Source organism: Suricata suricatta, chromosome 6, assembly GCF_006229205.1.
Source record: "Suricata suricatta isolate VVHF042 chromosome 6, meerkat_22Aug2017_6uvM2_HiC, whole genome shotgun sequence".
Taxonomy (NCBI): domain Eukaryota; kingdom Metazoa; phylum Chordata; class Mammalia; order Carnivora; family Herpestidae; genus Suricata; species Suricata suricatta.
The window spans coordinates 25,459,534-25,479,358 of record NC_043705.1 but is presented as its reverse complement, the minus strand read 5'-3'; the positions used below and the strand labels follow the sequence as shown (position 1 = coordinate 25,479,358).

The 19,825-nt window shown below is 36.4% G+C and overlaps 1 protein-coding gene across 2 annotated transcripts in view; it reads left to right on the top strand.

The window, feature by feature from the left end:
* The window catches only part of CDKL3 (cyclin dependent kinase like 3), a 97,380-nt gene that overhangs the window by 23,932 nt on the left and 53,623 nt on the right, over positions 1-19,825 (top strand). For both annotated transcript variants that reach the window (XM_029942427.1, XM_029942426.1), the window contains exons 5-10: positions 9,828-9,940; positions 11,664-11,803; positions 14,803-14,891; positions 17,369-17,540; positions 17,634-17,962; positions 19,526-19,619. In XM_029942427.1, coding sequence (XP_029798287.1) covers positions 9,828-9,940; positions 11,664-11,803; positions 14,803-14,891; positions 17,369-17,540; positions 17,634-17,962; positions 19,526-19,619 — 937 coding nt within the window. The remainder of the gene's footprint in view (positions 1-9,827; positions 9,941-11,663; positions 11,804-14,802; positions 14,892-17,368; positions 17,541-17,633; positions 17,963-19,525; positions 19,620-19,825) is intronic.

The window sequence follows — 19,825 nt, the reverse complement described above, 5'->3', positions numbered from 1 at the left end:
TGCAGTTTCATATGAATTTTAGGATTAGTTTGTAAATTGTATTTTATTTTTTAAAAAAGATAGCTAGGCTTTGGATAGGAATTACATTGACTCTATAGATAATTTTTTTTTTTTGTTCTTTATTTTTGAGAGACAGAGAGATGGCACAAGCAGGGGAGGGTCAGAGAGGTAAGGAGATACAGAATCTGAAGCAGGCTTCAGGCTCTGAGCTAGTTGTCAGCACAGAGCCCGAGTGGGACTCGAACCCACGAATGTGAGATCATGACCTGAGCCGAAGCCGGACCCTCAACCGACTGAGCCACCCAGGTGCCCCTCTATAGATCATTTTGGAGACTATTGCCATCTAAGCAATGTTAAATTTGCTAACCTATGAACATAGGACATTTTTCTATATATTTAGCTCTTCAATTTCTTTCAACAATATTTTTAATGCTTATTTTTTCTTTAAAAAATTTTAAATGTTTATTCATTTTGAGAGAGAGACAAGCAGAACATGAGCAGGAAGGGGCAGAGAGAGAGAGAGAGAGAGACAGAATCCGAAGCAGACTCCAGGCTCTGAGCTGTCAGCACAATGCCTGATATGGGGCTCAAACCCACAAACTGTGCGATCATGACCAGGGCCCAAATCAGACACTTACCCGACTGAACCACCCAGGCATCCCTATTTATTTATTCTTGAGAGAGAGAGTGAGAGAGTGAGCACAAGTGGGGAGGGGCAGAGAGAGAGAGAGAGGGAGACACAGGATCCAAAGCAGACCCACAAACTGCGACATCATCACTGGAGCTGAAGTTGGATGGCAACTAACTGAGCTACCCAGGTGCCCCTCTTTCAACAATGCTTTGCAGTTTTCAGAGCATACATTTTGCACTTCTGTTAAATTTTTTCCTAAGTATTTTATTATTTTTGATGTTATGGTGAATGGAACTATTAATTTCATTTTCAGATTGTTCATTGCAAAAGTGAAAAAAATCCTGATTTTGGTATATTAATTTTGTATACTGAAACCTTGCCGAACTTCTTAGTTCTTGCTTTAAATGTTTTTATTTATTTATTTGAGAGAGTGAGAGAGAAACACAAGCGGAGGAGGAGCAGAGAGAAAGAAGGAGACCCAGAATCTGAAGCATGATCCAAGCTCTTAGCTGTCAGTACAGAGCCCACCAGGGGCCACAAATCCATGAACTGTGAGATCATGACCTGAGCCAAAGTCACGTGCTTAATGGACTGAGCCACCCAGGCGCCACTGAATTTATTAGTTCTCATAATTGTTTTGTGGATTCCTTAGGACTTTCTGTGTACAAGATCGTGTCATCTGTGAATAGAGATAATTTTACTTCTTTTCTGGTCTGGACGCCTTCTGTTTTCTTTTCCTCCTTATTTCTCTGGTAAGAACTTTTAGCACAATGTTGGAAAAAAGTGGTAAGAACAGACATTTTTGTCTTTTTCCTAATTTTAGGGAAAAGCATTGAATCTTTTACCATTGAGTATAAATTTAGCTGTGGGTTTTTCGTAGATGGACTTTATCAGGTTGACAAAATTTTCTTTTATTCCTAGTTTGTTGAGAGTTTTTATTATGAAAGGGTGTTATTGGTCACATGCTTTTTCTACACCTATTGAAATAATCATGTTATTATTTTAATTGATTGATATATTACATTCATTGATTGTTGCCTATTGAATCAACTTGCATTCCTGGAATAAATCCCACTTGATCGTGGTGTATAATTTTTTTTTCTTATGTCTTTGGCACCTGAACCTTTTTTAAAAATGTTTTTTATTTATTTTTGAGAGAGAGAGAGAGACAGAGACAGAGACAGAGAGAGAGAGACAGACAGCGTGAGCAGGGGAGGGTCAGAGAAAAAGGGAGACACAGAATCTGAAGCATTCTCCAGGCTCTGAGCTACCTGTCAGCACAGAGCCCAATGCGGGGTTTGAACCCACAAACCATGAGATCATGACCGGAGCTGGAGCCGGACATTTAACCAACTGAGCCACCCACACACTCCAGCACCTAAAACTTCTTGACCATGGGCAAATCTGACCCACTGTTTGTTTTTTGTAAATAATGTTATTTTTGTTTGTTGTTTGTTAATGTTGTTTTTGTAAATGTGTTATTTTTAACACAGCTGTACTCATTCATTTACATACATATATGGCAATTTTCTGTCTTCAACTCTGTTGCAGACAGAGATCTTATGGCCTGCAAAGCTTAAAATATGTGCCCCTTTACAAAAAAAGATTATTGGCTTTTATGCAATATCATAGTGAGGGTATAACAGCACAAGAGCAATCTTTATATTTATATATATTATATATATTTATATGTATTTATTTTTAACAAGTATAGTTGGCGTATACTATTAAATTAGTTTCAGGTGTACAACAAAGTGATTCAACAAATATGTACATTACAAAATATTCATCACAATAAGTATATTACAGTGTTGTTGACTGTGTTCCCTATGCTGTACTTTTCATCTCTGTGACTTATTTTATAACTGAAGTTTGTACCTCTTTTTTTTTTTTTAAGTTTGTGTCTTCCTAGTCCCCTTCACCCATTTCAACCATCTCTCCACCCCTCTGGCAACTGCCAGTTCTTTAAATTTAGGAATTTGTTTCTCTCTTTGTTGTTTGTTTTGTTTTTTAGATTCCACAGTGTATGTACTTTTTATTTGCTGGCTTCAGTCTGCTAGTATTTTGTTGAGAATTTTTGTGTCCATATTCTTAAAGGAGAGTGGTTTGTAGATTTCTATTGATTTTTAAAAAGTTTTTATTTAAATTCCAGTTAGCATACAGTATAATATTAGTTTCGGGTGTACAATGCAGTGATTCAACGCTTCCATACAATACCTTGTGCTCATCACAAGTATACTCCTTAATCCCTGTCGCCTGTTTAACCCATATCTCCCCCCATTGGGTAACCAACCCTTCTGGTAACCATTGGTTTGTTCTCTATAGTATTTCTTCCTCTTCTATTTTTTGAAAGAGTTTATAAAGAATTGGTATTAATTTTTCTTTAAATATTTGATGGAGTTCATCAGTGAAGCCATCTGGGCCTAGGCTTTCCTTTGTGTGTAGTGTTTTGATTACTCATTCAAATTTTTCACTTGTTATAGGTTTATCTAGATTCTCTTATTTCTTCTTGAGCCAATAGTTTGTGTTTTTCTAGGAAACTGTTCATTTAATCTAAGTTCTTTGATTTGTTGGTGTACAGTTGTTCATTGTTTTCCTTTTTTTTTTTTTTTTAGTATATGTGCTACCAAAGTGAACACTCACTGTATTTCTTTAAAATCCTTTTATTGTTTCTGTAAGGATTGTGGTAATGTTACTTTTTTCCTTTCTGATTTTAATAATTGAAGTCTTCTCTCTTTTTTTCTTAGTCTAGTTAAATGTCAATTTTGTTGATCTTTACAAAAAACAATTTTGGTATCATTGATGTTTCTCTTTTTTAAAAATTCTCTATTTCCTTAATTTTTATTAGTTCCTTCTAATCTTTATTAGTTCCTTCTTCTGCTTGCTGTGGTTTTAGTTTTCTTTTCTGGTATCCTAAGGTAGAAGGCTAAATTAAAGGTTTGATATCTTTCTTCTTTTAAGTCTTTTTTCTTGATACCAGCCATGTGTATGTCTCTTTTGGAAAAGTGTGTATTCAGGTCCTCTGCCCATTTTTATTGAATTATTTGTATGTTTGGTGTTAAGTTATATAAGTTCTTCATATATTTTAGATATCAATCCCATGATACCTCCTTTTTAAACAGAAATAGATAAACAGAAATCATACTATTTTTAGTACAGAATCTTGCTTTTTTCTCTTTTAACTTTTTTAATTAGTAGATTTTACTTCCTGAGAGAAATTTTAGGTTTATATAAAAATTGAGCAGAAAGTAAAGTTCCCAGTTACCTACCTTCTGCCACCTTCTGCAGCACAGTTTGCTTGTTATTAACACCTTATGTTAATTTGGCGCTATTTTTTAAATGTTTTTAATTTTTAATTTTAATTTTAGAGAAGGAGAGAGCACAAGTGAGGGAGAGGGGCAGAGGGAGAGAGACAGAATCTTAAGCAGATTCCATGCTCAAATGGAGCCTGACATGGGGCTTGATCCGACAACCCTGGAATGACCTGAGCTGTCAGATGCTCAACGGTGGCCTTGGGAAATTTTTTAAGATTGATAAACCGTGGGGCCCCTGACTGGCTCAGTCAGTGGTGCATGCAACTCTTGATCTTGGGGTTGTGAGTTCAAACCGCATGATTGGTATAGAGATCACTTTAAAAATTTTTTTTAATTAAAAAAAGGATAAAAATATTCATACGTTATCATTAATTATAGTCCATACTTGGCATTAAGTTTCACTCTTTGTGTTGGATTTTCTGTGAATTTTGACTATTGTGTAATGTCATATATCCACTATTATAGTATTACTCAGAATAGTTTCACAGCTAAAAATCCCCTGTGTTCTATCTTTTCATTCTTTCTTCCTCCTCTCTGAACTCCTGGCAACCACTGATCTTTTTACTGTCTCTCTACTCTTGCCTTTTCCAGAATGTGATGTTTTGGGGGTCATATATAGCCTTTTCAAACTGGCTTTTGCACCTAGAATGTGTATTTAAGTTTCCTCCATTTTTTTTGGTTTTGCTTTACTTTGTGTTTTGATAGATCATTATGTATATGTGACAGTTTATCCATCGATCTAATTAAGGGAATTTTGCTTGCTCTCAAGTTTTGGCAATTATGAATGAAGCTGTTCTAAACATTCATGTGCAGTTTTTTTTTTGAGTGTGTATGGATATAAGTTTTTCAGCTCATTTGGCTAAATATTGAGGAGTGCAGTTGTTGCTGGATGGATTTGTAACACTGTGTTTAGCTTTGTTAGAAGCTGTTGGACTGTCTTCCAAGTGTGGCTGTAACATTTTGCATCCTTATAGCATGAGAGTTCCTGTTGCTACATATCATCACCAGCATTTGGTGTTGTCAGTGTTTTGGATTTTAGTCTTTGGGATAGGTGTGTATTTATGGTATTTATCTTATTGCTTTCATTTATAGTTCCCTGATGACATACAATGTTTGTGGGGTTTTTTGCTATAAACTTTTATTTTTAATTTTTTTTATGTTTTTCACTTTGTGTATTTTTAAAAAATAATTTATTGTTAAGTTAGGTAACATGCAGTGTATAAATGTGCTTTTAGCTTCGGGAGTAGATTCCTTTGATTCATTGCTGACATACAACATCCAGTGTTCATCCCAACAAGTGCCCTCCTCAATGCCCACCATCCATTTTCCCCACCCCCCCCTCCCCCGGGTTCAGTTGCTTAAATGTCTGAGTGACCCCTGCCTCCATCAACCCTCAGTTTGTTCACTGTTTTTAAGAGTCTCTTATGGTTTGCCTCCCTCTCTGTTACTATTTTTCTTCTTCTATTTCCCCATGGTCTTTTGTGAAGTTTCTCAAACTCCACATATGAGTGAAAACATATGATGTCTACCTTTCTCTGACTGACTTATGTCACTTAGCATAATACCCTCTAGTTCCGTCCATGTTGTTGCAAATGGCAAGATTTCTTTTTTTCCATTGCCAGGAAGTAGTCCATTGTGTGTATAAACCACATCTTCTTTACCCCTTCGCCTGATGACATACAATGTTAAGCATTTTTTTTGTATGCATATTTGTCACATGTATATCTTTTTTGGTAAGGTGTCTTCATATATTTATGTGTCTGTGAGAGAGGGGACAAGCAGGGTAGTGGCAGAGGGAGAGGGAGAGAGAGAAAATCTGAAGCAGGCTCCATGCCCAGTGTGGAGTCTGACTCAGGGCTCCATCTCACAAGCATGAGATCATGACCCGAGCTGAAAACAAGAGTTGGTCATTTAACCGAATGAGCCACCCTGGCACCCCTTATGATATTTTTATTGTATTTGATTGTTTATTTTATTATTGAGTTTTTGGCATACTTTATATGTTTTATTTTTTAATTCTTTTTTTTTTTTTTAGAGAGAGTGAGAATGTGAAGGGAGTGAGAGGTAAAAGGAGGGAGAGACACCAAGAGAACCTTTAAAATTTTTTTTTAAGTTTTCTTATTTATTTTGAGAGAGAGAGACAGAGAGAATCCCAAGCAGGCTGCACAGAGCCCAGTGTGGGGATGGAACTTACAAACTGTGAGATGGTGACCTGAGTCAAAACCAATAGTCGAACACTTAACCAGCTGAGCCGCCCAGGCACTCTCAGAGAGAGAGAGAGAATCTTAACCAGCCTCCACATTCAGTGCAGAGCCCCATGTGAGGCTTGATCCCACAATGCTGGGATCATGACCTGACCTGAGGTCAAGAGTTGGATGTTCAACTGACTGAGCCACCCAGGCACACCATGCTTTATATATTTTAACATAAATTATTTATCAAATATGGGTTTTGCATATATATTTTTCCAACTCTGTGGCTTCTCTTGTCATTCTCTTAACTATCTTTCACAGAAGTCTAATTTTAAGGATGTACCACTCATCAACTTTTTTCTTTGGTGGATTATGCCTTTGGTGTTGTATCTTTAAACTTGTCACCTAGGGCACCTGCGTGGCTTAGTTGGTTAAGCATCTAACTTAGACTCAAGTCATGATCTCACGGTTCGTGAGTTGGAGCCCCATATGGGGCTCTGTGCTGACAGCTCAGAGCCTGGAGCCTGCTTTGGATTCTGTGTCTCCCTCTCTTTCTGCCCCTCCCCCATTCATGCTCTTTCTCTCTCTCAAAAAATAATCAAAAACATTTAAAAAGTCTTAAAAAAATCCATCCCCTAACCCAAGATTATCTGGATTTTTCCCTATATTATTGTCTAGAAATCTTATAGTTTTGTATATCATTTTTATATCTGTTATCCATTCTGAGTTAATTTTTGTGAAAACATTAAGATCTATTTATAGCTCCTTTTCCCCCCACATATGGATGTCCAGTTGTTCTACTATCATTTGTTGAAGACTTTCCATTCTCTATTGGATTGTCTTTTTTCCTTTGTCAATGTTTAAATTATCTTTTCTCCTTTGTCAATGTTTAGTTATTCTTGTAAGTCTAGTTCTGAACTCTTTTCTGTTCTCTTGATGTGTTTATTCTTTCACCAGTACCACAGAGTCTTGATTATTGTAGCTTTATATTATGTCTTGAAGTCAAGGGGTATCTTTCCTCTGACTTTGTTCTTCTTCAACATTGCATTGGCTTTTCTGGTCTGTTGTCTTTCCATATTATTAAAAACCAAAATTCAGCTGAGTAAAATTTAAAAATCTTAATGGCTCTATTCAACAATTTGTGAATCAGGCAGCATTCCATCTAGCAGACAGATACACTGAAGGGCTATACAAAATGGGAAGACATATAGGCAGAAGAGGGCAAGACAAGGAAGTTGCTAGTAAAGAATGGATTGTTTTTCACCTTCCATTAGGGGGATGGCAGGGTTCTGTCATTCAGAAACTCAGGCAGCACTCACTAGTACTGATCAGGTAATTCCAAACTGACTGGTTTAATATCCTACTTCTGGGAGAAATTGAAACAAGTTAAGTATTAGATCTCAGTTTGGTGATGTGGGCTTAGCACAAGTGACTCAATTTTGAGCATGGTGTCCCTTTTTAAAAGGGAGGGGCAGAGAGAGAAGGAGACATAGAATCCAAAGCAGGCTTCAGTCTCAGCTGTCAGCACAGAGCCTGATGTGGGGCTCCAACTCATAAACTGCGAGATCATGACCTGAGCTGAAGTTGGACACTCAAGGGACTGAGCCACACAGGTATCCCAACAATATAAACTTTAGAATCAGTTTGTTGATATCTAAGTTGAATTTTGACTGGGATTGCATTGAATCTATAGATCAAGTTGGGAAGAACTTACATTTTGTCAATATGGAGTCTTCCTATTCATGAATATGTATTATCTCTCCATCTATATAGATCTTCTAGGATTTCTTTAGTGAATTTTCTGTTTTTCATTTGAGAGTTTATCTTGGAGATCACTCTTCAAAACTTTAAAAATATTTATTTAGTTAAGTAATCTGTATACCCAGCATGGGGCTTGAACTCACAGCCCTGAGATCAAGAGTTGCATACTCTGCCAATTGAGCCAGCCAGGGGGCCCATCCTGGAGATCACTTTATTTTTTTTAGTATTTATTTTGAAAGAGAGAGTGAGCACATGAGCAGAGGGAGGGGCAGAGAGAGAGGAGAGAGAATCCCAAGCAGGGGCTTAGGGCTCGATTCCATGAACTGTGAGATAATGACCTAAGCTGAAATCAAGTCAAATGCTTAACCAACCGAGTCACCCAGGCACCCTAGAATCACTTTATATTATCACATACCTCATCCTTTTTAACATGTGAATAATGTTTCATTGTGTATTGTACAAAGTTTTAAATAGCCTTTCTCCTGTTGATGGATGTTTGGGTTGTTTCCATTTTTTTTCTACCACAAATAGTGCTGCAGTGAGATTCTCTCATCATTTATCTTTGTGCACTAGGGTGAGCAAATCTTTGGATAAATCCCTAGGAATAAAGTTGTTTGGTCAAAAGTATGTAAATTTTTTTGAGAGGGGGAGAGAGAGAATGAGCAGGGATTGGGGGCAGAAGGAGAGTGAGAATCTCAAGTAGGCTCCATGCCCAGTGCAGAACTCAATGTGGGGCTTGACCTCACAACCATGAAATTAAGACCTGAACTGAAATCAAGAGTAAGTTGCTTAACCACCTGAGCCACCCAGGTGCCCAAAAGGAATGTACATTTTTTATTTTGGTAACCTTTGCCAATTTTCCATTCAAAGAAGTATATTACATTCCCAAAACAGTACATAGGAGTATTCATCTTCCATAGCTTCACCAATACAGCCGTTATTGAATCTTATAATTTTTATCAATTAAATCAGAGAAAGATATATCTCACTATACTAATTTTTTTAAATTTTTATTTTTGAGACAGAGAGAAAGAGAGAGAGACAGAGAATAGTGGAGGAGGGGCAGAGAGAGGGAGACACAGAATCTGAAGTAGGCTCCAGGCATTGAGCTGTCAGCATAGGGTGCAATGCAGGACTTTAACTCATGAACCACGAGATCATGACCTTAGCCAAAGTTGGCCACTGAGTGAGCCACCCCAGCAACCCCCTTACAGTAGTGTTTATATTTCTTCTGAATATGAGATTGGGCTGCTTTTTATCTATTTAAAAGTCCTAGGAGTATAAACTATCTTTTAAAATTTGGTTATGTTGGGGGTGCTGGGTGGTTCAGTTGCTTAAATGCCCAGCTCTTGATCTCAGTTCAAGTCATGACCTCACAGTTTGTGGGATGGAGCCCCTAACCCCTGCTTGGGATTCTCTTTCCCCTCCCTTTACCACCTCCCTCTGCTTGTACTGGCTCACTCAAAATAAATAAGTAAACTTAAAACAAACAGATTAATTGGAAAACTGTTGGATTTATGGATTACTCACAACTCCTTAAGATAAGTAAATGTAAATGTTAAATATTTAAGATTTTTTATTTATATGTTTTACAAAACAAAATGATTTTGGTATTCAATTATTCTAATTAATAAACCATTTATCATAATGTCCTTATATAAGTATTTGAAACAATTTTAGAATTATACTTACTTTTCATCTGGACTACTACATGACTTCTCATGTGATTTAAATATAAGCTATTTAATATTGGTAATAAAATAATAATGTTTAATATATATCCTAAAATTGGCATATGATACTAAGGTGAAAATTTGTAAGTAGTACCACTTAACCATTCTTTTTTCTTTGGCTGCAACTTTATTTAAAAAATGTTTAGAAAAGGCATATATTTCTCCATGAAAAAGCAATTCATTCTTGTTGTTTCAGACCTGTAGATATCTGGGCTTTGGGTTGCATGATCATTGAGATGGCCACTGGAAATCCCTATCTTCCTAGCAGTTCTGATTTGGATTTACTTCATAAAATTGTTTCAAAAGTAGGTAGGTACTACTGGAACATACTGTTAAATGCCTGAAATAGATATTGCCAGATATTACTTCTGCTTGATTTTCAACTTTAGTTTTTCCTTTATAAGAAAAGGGAAGCATACTGTTTTGATAGATGGCAGCAAATGTATGCCTTGGCTTGGTAAATAAGGTAGAAAACTCTTCTCTGTTTTTGTAAATAATATTTTCTTTGCAGGATGCAAGTAGCTAAGACATTTGCTAAGGGTTGATACTAAGAAAAATAGTGCAGTAGGAACCTACTTCAAATTGTCTGAAAGTTGATCTGAAGTTTTGGCTTCTACAAATATTTGCATATCTGAAAGAGGACTTTATTTATTTATTTAAAAAAAATTTTTAAACACTTGTTTATTATTGAGAAACAGAGAGGGACAGAGCATGATCATGGCAGGGGCAGAGAAGGCGGGGGAGATAGAACCTGAAGCAGGCTCCAGGCTCTGAGCTGTTAGCATAGAAAGTTACTTACTAGAAAACTTTTTTATTTTTATTTATTTACTTATTTTTAGCCATAATAGATAACCAGATAGCTAAATAACTTATTTAAAAATGCATTTTATGAGGGGTGCCTTCGTGGCTCAGTTGATAAAGCGTCCGACTTCAGCTCAGGTAATGATTTCGCAGTATGTGAGTTCAAGCCCTGTGGCGGGCTCTGAGGTGATGGCTCAGAGCCTAGAGCCTGCTTCAGATTCTGTGTCTTCCTCTCTCTCTCCTTCCCCTGCTCACTCTCTGTCTCTGTCTCACTCTCAAAAATAAATAAAAATTAAAGTTTATGAAATAACTTAAAAAGGATTAAAAATACACTTGATGAGAGCTGAATTATGATGATCTGCCTTGACTACCTAAACATTTTGATGGTTAGCCTTGCTTGTGGCATTTCAATGGTTTGGTTTTTTTATATATTTTTGAGTGAGGAGTTTGAGGAGCCCCTTTTGTGTAGAGAAGGTATACGTAAACATGTAATTACAGAACCATGAGGAAGGTACTGTGAGCAACTATAAAAATAATGAAATCTGGATAGATATCAATTAAAGATACAGTTCAGAGTCTTAAAGCATCAAACTTTTTTGGGTCATCTTTAAAGTTCTGGTTATTAGATTAATGTTAGAAAAAAAATCTCTAGAGGTGATAGGATCACTTTTGTCCTTTTATGGATAAGGAAACTGAGGCATAGAAAGAAAAGAGATTTACCCAAGGTCACAGAACTAGTTATAGCAAAACTGGCACTGGAACTTAGCTTTCTCCACTCCTGTTTATAGTTCTTTCCATTCTACTACTACTCCATGTTTCTTCTTTGCAATATTTCTCTTTCTAAATAATTTAGATATTTTAGCTGTTTTGAATAAGGCTTTGCTTATGAACACACTTGTTAGCTAAACTGTTTAGATACCCATAGGGAAATATGTACAAGTTTATGCTTTTCCTGATAGCATCATATATTATACCTTATAATTGGGAAAAAGAAAACAAACCTGGTGGTTTAAAATGTTCTACTGCCTACATTCTATCAACAGATTACTGGGGAAACTTACTAACTTCTATGCTGTATTCAGACAGTACCTTGTTCAACCTTAAAAAATTAAAAGAATATAATTGTTATTCTCCCTTTTTAGTAGTTTAATGCAGACCACATGGCAATTTATTTATTTTGATTTTGGATTAATTCCTTTGCTTTCTTATATTCATATTTTTTTCTTTCCAGGCAATTTGACACCTCATTTACAGAATATTTTTTGCAAGAGTCCAATTTTTGCTGGGGTGGTCCTTCCTCAAGTTCAACACCCCAAAGATGCAAGAAAAAAATACCCAAGGCTAAATGGATTGTTGGCAGATATGGTTCATGTATGTTAAAAATTAAGGATATTTTGGGGGACATTTGGATAAATTATAATATAGTTTTAGAGTATTACTTTAATGAAATTCCAAAAGGATTCGTAATGTGATCTGTTAACAGTTACTATGTTCCTCTTTTTATGTCTTTAGTTCAGAGAAATTAAAACTCATATATTATAAAACTGAAAGCTCCCTAGGATGATCCTGTCCATTATTTTTAGTTTACCCCAATTGTAATCATAATTAGGGATAAACTGGAAAAATCCAAAGGACTAACCATCTTTATCATCACCTTTTAACAGCCAGTCTACCCAAGTTAGGGATCTGTTCCTTGTACACTGGTATGCTAAGATATCTTCAAGGCTTTGGTAGCTGCAGTTTTAATTCTGTAAATTCACCCTGAATTTGGAGAAAACAAAAACATTATACTGTATAGCACTTTCTAATTATTTTAAAATTAAAAAAAATTTTTTTAATGTTTTATTTATTTTTGATACAGAGAGAGACAGAGCATGAGAGGGGGCGGGGCAGAGAGAGAAGGAGACACAGAACCAGAAGCAGTGCCTCAATTATTGTAACTTTAAAATACATTTTAATATTTGGGCAAAACATGTGTCATTTCCTAGATTTAAATTTTGTAAACAACTTTATTGTGGTATAATTTTTGTACAGTAAACTACACATATTTAAAATGTGCAATTTGATGAATTTTGGTAGGTGTATACACCTATGAAATCACCACCACTATCAAGATATCTAACATTTCCATCACCCTCCACAATGTCCTCTTGTCCTTTTACAATCCATCTTTCCCACCATTTCAGTTCTCAGACAACCTCTGAGTTGCTTTATGTTCCTGTAGACTAGTGTATGTTTTCTAGAACATATACACTTGGAATTACGTAGTGTGTACCCTTTAACTCAGCATTATGGTTGAGAGATTCATTTGTGTCTTTGTGTGTATCAGTAGTTGATTCCTTTCCATTGCTGGGTAGTAGTCTGTTGTATGGATCTGTAACTATTATTAATCTATTCCCCTGTTTTGGGTTGTTTCCTGTTTTTGGCTACTACAAATAAAATTACCATGAACATTCATGTACATGGCTTTGTGTAGATGTATATTTTTATTCTCTTGAGTAAATATCTAAGAGTGGAATGGTGGGTGGGTTTAAGGTGTGTGTATGTTTGATTTTTAAAGAAACTGCCAGTCTCTTTCTCAAAGTATCATATTTCACATTTTCCAAACTAGGTCATGGACTTAACTTTTCTAATTACATTATTCAGAGAAGGACTAATTTAGTCTACCTCTAATAGGCTATGACTTGGGCAGACGTTTTTACATTTTTCTTAATAAGTTTTATTGATGGATTACTATTATATTCTTAAATAAGCACATATTTTTAACCAGTTGCAGTTTTAAGAGTATGGATATTCCCACATCATAAAGTTGATAATGAATTCAATTTTGATTTGTGACTCAGTGTATTTTTATTGTGGTAAAAGACCCATAATATGAAATCTACTCTCTTACCAAATTTCAAAATGTATAGTATAGCACTGGTAGCTGTATCCATATTATTGAATAGCAGATCTTTACGACTTTTTTCATGAATTACTTTAAACATAAGTATTTAGACATAAACAAAAAGGTAACACTACATTCAATTACCTTGGATTTAATTCTCCTTTTATTTTTTAGATCTTAGACAAATTGATTTCTCTGGGTCTCAGTCTCCTTATCTGTACAACGGGAATAATAATAATATGTACCTTGTAGGGTTGCTGCTGGGATCGAGTAATAGGAAAAAGCTGCATAGAGTATTGTGTGGCACACAGTAAACATCAATAAATTACCGATTATTGTTATGCTTTGCTTTCTTTTGAAGGAGGAGTGAAAATTATAATGCAAGTGGGTTTTGGGTTTTTTTTGAGAGACAGAGAGAGACAGCACGAGCAGGCAAGCGTCAGAGAGAGAGGGAGATACAAAATCTAAAGCAGACTCCAGGTTCTGAGCTAGCTGTCAGCACAGAGCCTGACGGGGTGTTCAAACCCACAAACTGTGAGATCATGACCTGGGCCAAAGCCAGACGCTTAACCAACTGAACTACCCAGGCGCCCCAGTGCAAATGGGTTTTATTCAAATTCTATCTTTAATATTTTGGTTAAAAATATCTTGTATTTACAACTATATATACATTTATTATGTTCAACTTATTTTTAAATAATTTTTCAAAATAAAAAAAATATTTATTTGTATTAGAGAGAGAGAGCAGGGGAGGGGCAGAGAGGGAGACACAGAATCTGAAGCAGGCTCCAGCCTCTGAGCTGCCAGCACAGGGCACGACATGCGGCTCAAACCTATGAACCATGAGATCATGACTATAGCCAAAGTTGGATGCCCTACCAACTGAGCCACCTGGGCGCCCCTCAACTTATTTTTAAAACTCTTACTTCTGCCACCTATTTTTGTTTTGTGGGGTTTTTCTAAAATGTCTATTCAGTTGAAATATTCTCAGGATAGGGTAACAGAAAAGAGCTGTTCTCATAATGGATTATTGAAGGGGTTGAATGTTTGTGAAATCATATTATGCCATAGAAAGAGCCCTGGATTAGGATTCAGACAATATGAGTTAAAATCCTCATATGGTAAATCACTAATTATGCTTCTAGCTCTGCAAAAGGGAAATAATAATCCATGAACTTTTCACCTTACAGTGCTGGTAAGAGGATCAAAAAGAACTGATTAATTTCCGCTAATTTCAACTGTAACAAACTGACTTCTGTTTTGGCTAGAATCATAGGACATTTAACCCATAATAATGCTTTGCAAGTACAAATTTCTTAGGGAAATAAATGGTCAGAACTCACTGTCAGAAATTCCTAAGGTCGAATTCCATCTTTTTAAGAAGCTTTTTAGCTCTGGGTAATTAGTAAGTAAGTTTAAGTTTTACCTTATAGAGCCCTGTTAGGAACTTACTTAACATTAGAATCTTTTTTTCATTTTCTAGGCTTGTTTACAAATTGATCCTGCTGAGAGGACTTCATCTACTGATCTTTTGCATCATGAATATTTTACTAGAGATGGATTTATAGAAAAGTAAGCATGTTGAGTAAGTGTGGACTGTATAGTGTTTTATATTAGGAAATTTTACTAGCATGAGAATTGCTGCATAGGTTCATGTTATACACACACAAGATTCAATATACGAAAAACTTTACTGAGTCCCTCTATTGACTAGGTACATGGTAGGCTCACTGGTGTTATGATGAAAAGTCTAATAAAAAGAATTGTAGTTAACACTCATTGCAGTTACCATGTCCTAGGCAGTGTGCTAAGCTCTTTATATGCATTTTCAATGACAACCGTAGGCAAGAAGATAGTAGTAAATAAACAATCAATACTGTTTAACTTTATTCCCATTTGGACCTCTGACTCAGAATAGTCCGGTTTTTCCTCTTCAGACAGCTTCTCTGATCTATATATGATAGTTCGCATTTACTTCCCAAATGACTTTTTTCCTCTGCTTTATTTATTCTCTATTGCAGTGCTGTTGTCATATTCTTCTTACCAAAGTGGAAGTTCCTGGAACATAGGGACCATGCCTTTAGCCCTTCTGTGTCAAATATTGTATAAATAATATATTATGACAGTGTAGATTTATAAATTGACTGTACTTTTTTTTTTTTTAATGATTTTTTATTTGTTTTTGAGAGACAGAGAGAGACAGCACGAACAGGGGAGGGTCAGAGAGGGAGGGAGATACAGAATCTGAAGCAGGCTCCAGGCTCTGAGCTAGCTGTCAGCACAGAGCCTGATACAGGCCCGAACCCACAAACTGTGAGATCATGACCTGAGCTGAAGCCGGATGCTCAACTGACTGAGCCACCCAGGCGCCACTCGCCACTCGGCTGCATTTCTTAAAACAAAACAAAACAAAACAAAACCCTCCACCATTTTCTATTTGGGCTTTGAAAGAAGATTTTTAAAAACAATTTAATTGCAGAGTCATTCAGTTGATCTTTGGATGTGAGGTCAGAAAATATGGACTTCATTTGAAAATGTGGTGGGTTTAAGATTAGACATGGGAAGTCCCGGGAATTGCCATTGAAGACAGACGAAAATAGAAAAAGGCAAAGAGGAGAGAATCCTTTAGAATAATTAGAACTTTAAGCATTTTTAAGAATTTTAATATAGGGACTCCTGGGTGGCTCAGTCGGTTAGGCCTCCAACTTTGGCTCAGGTCTTAATCTCACCGTTTGTGAGTTCAAGCCCCATGTCAGGCTCTGTGCTCAGAGCCTGGAGCCTGCTTCAGATGCTGTGTCCCCCTCTCTTTCTGCCCCTCCCCTGATCACACTGTCTCACTCTGTCTCTCAAAAATAAATGTTAAAAAAAATTTTAATAAAAATAAATAAATAAAATACCATTCCATGAGTAAATTCTTCCCTAGGTGAGCCCAATCTTGCCAGGGCTGTGTAGGGCACATGTCTAGTAAAGAGGAGTGTGAAGAGATGAAGAAAATAAACAGTGTGATTCATTTGGCTGAATAAGAAAATATACTTCTGTCAAAACTCCTTTGCATTGCACAAGGTTCTGTGCAAGGAAGAGGTCACTTCCAACATTTTATGAGAATTTGATCATTGGAATGCAAGAACTTTCACCCCATCATGCTAAAATCCTAGTATGTAAGTACTAGTATTCAGTACTGTGCTGTCAGCACAGAGCCTGATGCTAGGCTCGAACCCATGAACTGTGAGATCATGACCTGAGCTGAAGTCAGACGCTTAACCAACTAAGCCACCCAGGCGCCCCACGGAATGGTATTTTAAAATTTCCACAAACTAGGAGACACTTGGCTGGCTCAGTTGGTGGAGCATGTGACTTTTGATCTGGGGGGGTGAGTTCAAGCCCCAACTGTGTGTAGATACATTAAAAAAAATAAATAAAATAGAATTTCCCCAAAGTGATAATAATAGCTGCTTCAGGGTGGGGAACTGTACGACTTAGGGGTGGGGTAGGAAGGAGACTTTTCAATACAGCCTTTGAATTTTGAGCCATGTGAATGGATTTTCCATTAAAAAATAAGTAACATAAAAAAATCAAACTAAAACAAAAATGATCACCTTTCAGTATTGATGTATTCTGTTACATTTTGTATTAAAAATATTTAGAGTAAGATTTCAGAAACTAGTTCATTTTTAAAGCACTGTTACTTTAAAGAACCACAAAAAGGACAAAATGGCTTGAGTTTCCCTTGGAAAGAATAATATATTTATTAAAAAATTTAAAAATAATTTTATTGAGTAAAGCTTGCATCATAAGAACAATCTAATTCATATAAACCCATTTTGTAAAAATTTTATATAGTAAATTCCAGTGCCAAAATTTTTGGGAGATTTATCTTTACCAGGAAGCAATTTGTATTAAATAAATATTGTACCATCTCTTGGCACAAATGCATTTTTGATAACTTATTTATGCTGTAGCTGGTATGTAAATTAATTAACTGGCCCATTAAAGATAAAATACCTTATATAAATAAAAGATTATTGATTGATAATTGCTTGTTTTATCAGATTCATACCAGAACTGAGAGCTAAATTACTACAAGAAGCAAAAGTCAATTCATTCATAAAGCCAAAAGAGAATTCTAAAGAAAATGAATTTAAGAAAAATGAAAGAAAAACAACTACCAATACACTGCTAAGTAGTTCAGTTTTGGGAAAGGTAAAGACTATTCACTTTCTGGTCAGTATAATTGTATTATACATAGCACTTTAATGATAAAAGTAACTGTTCTTCTGACTCAGATTTTGGGTGTTTCACTGTTTCCTATTCCAGGAAATGGAAAAAGAAAAAAAGCTCAAGGAGATCAAAGTCAGCGTTATCAAAGTCAAAGGAAGAAAAGGAGATATCTTAGAGTCAAAAAAAACAGAGTGTGAAGGTGGACATTGTCAACAGGATGCAACTGAAAACGCTCATACTATGTCTCAACACACAAAACCTCTAATCAATGAAGTACCCAACCCTGTCAATGCCAGCACTAACTCTACTGGAATGAAAGATGACCCACACGCTGGAGGTAGTATGATGATGCCACCTATCAATCTAACTACCAGTAATTTGGTGGCTTCAAATCCCAATTCAGATCTTTCCCACTCCAACTCAAGGTGAGTTGTGTCAGAAAAAAGACAGAAGGAAATGAACCTAAGTGATACAGTGTTCCTATATAAAGGTATTTCAAGGAATCAAGTTCATAGTATTTGTATATAAACTAAATTTGAGGATATATTGAAATTATAATAATAGGTCATTACTGAGTGTTTCTTAAGAATGCAATAGAATAAATTAACTTTTCTTGCCTATATAGGTGTTTAAGTTTTCACTAATGCCTTTTGGAAAAACCCTGCTTTTAAACTTTTTTTTTAAATGTTTTATTTATTTTTTGATACAGAGAGAGACAGAGCATGAGAGGGGGAGGGGCAGAGAGAGAGGGAGACACAGAATCTGAAGCAGGCTCCAGGCTCTGAGCTGGCTGTCAGCACAGAGCCTGATGCGGGGCTCAAACCCACGAACGTGAGATCTGACCTGAGCCGAAGCCGGAGGCTTCACTGACTGAGCCACCCAGGCGCCCCTGCTTTAAAAAAGAAAAAAGACCCTCAGAATAATTTCTTCCCATTTGAAGAAGAAAAGGGTGATATGATCTAGGATCTAGAATTGATGTGCCTTGGTATAACAAAGTAAGCTTTTTTTTCTGTATCATAGCAGATTTCCTAAATGGAGAAAGAAGAGTTGAAAATAATCATTTATAGTCAAATAGCCTTGATGACAAGTATTTGGGGAGGAAAATAACCTATTGGGCCAGTCATAGATTTACTGTTACAGACTGAAAGACTGGTATTATAAGTCTGGCAGTGTGATGTATAGCAAGGGTCTATTTAGTAAGGCATCAGGGCCTGTTTTAAATTAGGAAGGGGTGCCTAGGTGGCTCCGTTGGTTGGGTGTCCAACTCTTGATTTTGGCTTAGGCCATGCTCTCAAGGTCATGAGATTAAGCCCTGCATCAGGCTCCACACTAAGTATGGAGCCTGCTTAGGATTCTCTCTCTCTCTCTCTCTCTCTCAAATAAAATAAAATAAAATAAAATAAAATAAAATAAAATAAAAAAAGTCTTTAGATTTAGGGGAACTACCATGAATCTGGATTAGGAAGGAGACTATATTCAGCATCCCAAGCCTATACTAGCCAGCTGGTTTGGACTCTTAAGTCGTGAAGCTCAGTGGTCTGCAGAGGTGGGCCAGTGGACGTTTCTGTGTCAGTCTAAGGGTACCACAGTCTACAAACAGGAAGAGCCCATTTGTTCTGGAGAGGACCCCAAAGCCCTAGTTGCAATAACCATGGTTGTAAGCCAGCCTTGGACAGCAAGCTCAGAAATTCAGAAACTAGTCATTGAGAGATCCAGATTTAGAACAAATACAAGGGACCACGTAGGCCAGCTGGAGTGACCCCACAACATGGTTGTCACCACTGATGTTAGCCATGAGCAAGTTGTTCTCTGCTCTGTTTTCACCTACTTAGAGCAGTTGGCACTTACACAATGGCAACTGCATTTACTGAGTAGTAAGTACTCAGTATTCAAACTGGAGACTGCCATGATATCACTTCATTACTGAAGCTAAAGCAGTAGTAGTTTTGGGGAGTTCTAGTAACTTTGCCTTCATTTTGTAATAACAGGTTGACTGAAAGAGCAAAAAAGAGACGTACTTCTTCACAGTCTACTGGACAGGTTGTGTCTAATAGCAGGCAAGAGGATGCAGGACCCACTCAAGTACGGCAAGAACCTAGTTGTTAAAACATGGCCTCTTTTAACTTTATCCTTGGCTCCCTCCCCATTAAAGCCTTTTTTTCTATCTTTAGGACTCCAGCATTTTAAAAAATATGCTTTTAGCTTTTTTTTTCCTCCTCAGATGAAAATAGGCCATCATTTCCTTAGTGCTTTCACAGTTTTAGTTAATTTCTTATAATTTGACTTGT